This window comes from Dicentrarchus labrax, unplaced genomic scaffold (genome assembly GCF_905237075.1).
Source record: "Dicentrarchus labrax unplaced genomic scaffold, dlabrax2021, whole genome shotgun sequence".
In the NCBI taxonomy this organism is placed as follows: Eukaryota; Metazoa; Chordata; class Actinopteri; family Moronidae; genus Dicentrarchus; species Dicentrarchus labrax.
In genome coordinates, this window is record NW_026136721.1 from 302501 (window position 1) to 305000 (window position 2500).

The window sequence follows — 2500 nt, forward strand, 5'->3', positions numbered from 1 at the left end:
GTGTGTGAGGAGGTGTGCGTGTGTGTGAGGAGGTGTGTGAGGAGGTGTGCGTGTGTGTGTGTGAGGTGTGTGAGGAGGTGTGTGTGTGAGGTGTGAGGTGTGTGTGAGGAGGTGTGTGTGTGTGAGGTGTGTGAGGAGGTGTGTGTGTGAGGAGGTGTGTGTGTGTGAGGTGTGTGTGTGTGAGGTGTGTGAGGAGGTGTGTGTGTGAGGAGGTGTGTGTGTGTGAGGTGTGTGAGGAGGTGTGTGTGTGTGTGTGAGGAGGTGTGACTCCTCCCCTCTCCCACTCGCTCTCTCTGTGGACCCTCATGAGGAAGCAGGAAGTTGAATCAGTGCTGTGTTTGTCCTGCAGGGGGCGCCAGAGGTCAGTTACCTAAACAACAGGTTGGAACCAAAGTAACAACATTTATTTATTATTTATTTATTTATGGTTTATTTCAGGAGTTCTCCCTTACTGCCCTCATAAAGAAGATTGATTATCTTCCTTCATTATTATTGTTGATTATTATTCAGTTTATAATAAAACAACAATAAGTAAATACACAGATTAAACCTTTAATTCCAGATGTTGGACACACTACCTGTCTCATAGGTTCAGTCTATTAATGGTGTTAAACATTTAAAGAGTCATGAATATATTTTAGATCCCAATGTGTTCACCAGAAGACTCCATGATGGACTGTAGGAACAGGAACAGCAGATATAACCTTTAACCTTTACGGCTCTTTAGAAAACAATGAACGCTGAACAACAGCAGCACTTTGATCTTTCTTTTTTTAATCTTTAGAAAGTTTTATTTACAGAAACAAACAACAAACAAAACAATAAATATATTTAATACAGAACAAAATGTCCATAAACTGAATGAGGACGCAGAGACAGTTTCCTCTAACAACAGAAGGACAACGGCGCCATCCTGTGGACATTTGTTATATATTATTATATTATTATATGAAAGTATAAAGTGTTTAATCACTGTTGCTGTTGGTTACAGTGAGATTATCAACACTTTCAGTCTCTCCCCCTCCTGACTGCCATTAAAGCTTCTTACTGTTTCCCACCGTTCATTGTAAGTCATGTTTAATATAATATTAATATAATATAGAATTATAATATAATATATAATATTAGTCGCTCTCCAGCTGACGGTTTAAAGCTGAATCGTCCCTCACAAGGAATAAAACAAAGAGTCATTGTTCCACATATTTGTTTATTTAGAGAACAGAACTGACTGAAGAATCAACTTATAAATCCTACTATTATTATTATTATTATTATTATTATTATTATTACAGGCACTGGATTAAGTAAATAACACAACTTATAAGACTCCAGTGAATAAATATAACTGTACAACAACAATCAGCTACCATAGAAATACTGTATAAACACAAAGGATTGGGTCCTTTATAATATATATTAATAACAGGATAATGAGAGGAAGAGAACTCATTGTAAGGTGTGTGTGTGTGTGTGTGTGTGTGTGTGTGTGTGTGTGTGTGTGTGTGTGTGTGTGTGTCTCAGGCCTCGGCCAGACAGCCCATAACCTTCAGCATCAGCTCCTCCTTCTTGTGTTTGGCACTGACGAGAACTCCTCTTCCTCTCAACCACGCAGACAGAGTGGCAGAGTTCAGCTTGGACAGCTGGACAGACAGACAGGGAGAGAGACAGACAGACAGACAGACAGGGAGAGAGACAGACAAGAAGAGAGACGGACAGACAGACAGACAGACAGACAGACGCTGTTATTCTACTCTAACACAGGAACCTCAGCATTAGCAATATAACTGTGGTGAAAGCAGGAGAAGGTGTTGGAAGGAGGAGGAGGAGGAGGAGGAGGAGGAGGAAGGACGGGCAGTGTCTCCTGACCTGGTTGCTTCTGGCCATCTTCTCCACGTCCACGTCTCTCACTGCAGATCTGGGTTTCTTGGGTTTGGACTTGAAGACGACTCCCTGAATCAAACAGACACAGTATGCTGAGACGCTTTTATTTTGGTAGTCTGACAGTTTCTGCTGAGAGGCTTTTATTTTGGTAGTCTGTGTTCCATCAGAAATACATTCAATGGCTGCTGGAACAAACAGAACATCACTAAGAACAACATGAAAGAAATAATGGAAGTTATAACTCACCCCTCCACTGGAGAGTTCAGAAGGTGTGAGCGCTGGAGGAGGAGGAGGAGGAGGAGGAGGAGGAGGAGGAGGCTCTCTTGCGTTAGCAGCCATTTTGGAGCTAGACTTGGATCTAAAGTTGATCTCCAGCTTTGGAGCCGGGAGGAACCCGGGTCTGAACTTTGACTCTGGGCTGAGGCTGGAGATGTGCCTGAGGTTGGGGTGAGGAGCAGGGTGAGGAGCAGGGTGAGGGGCGGGGTGAGGAGCAGGGTGAGGAGCAGGGTGGCGGGTGAAGTGAGGGATGGTCAGCGGAGGAGGAACTGGGAGTGATGCAGCTGATGAAGAAGAAACCAAAGAAAAGGAGGTGGCGGGAGTCTTCTTCCTGAAGGTAGGC

General features: G+C 43.6%; 1 protein-coding gene across 1 annotated transcript in view; it reads right to left on the reverse strand.

Annotated features, from left to right (window-relative positions):
- Nucleotides 1-1187: 1187 nt before the first annotated feature.
- Nucleotides 1188-2500, reverse strand: part of LOC127355242 (uncharacterized protein C18orf63-like) — a 12526-nt gene continuing 11213 nt past the window's right edge. The window contains 3 exon segments of the mRNA XM_051385926.1: nt 1188-1640; nt 1867-1950; nt 2128-2500. The exon segment at nt 2128-2500 is cut by the window's right edge and continues 134 nt beyond it. Coding sequence (XP_051241886.1) covers nt 1518-1640; nt 1867-1950; nt 2128-2500 — 580 coding nt within the window. The 3' untranslated portion in view covers nt 1188-1517.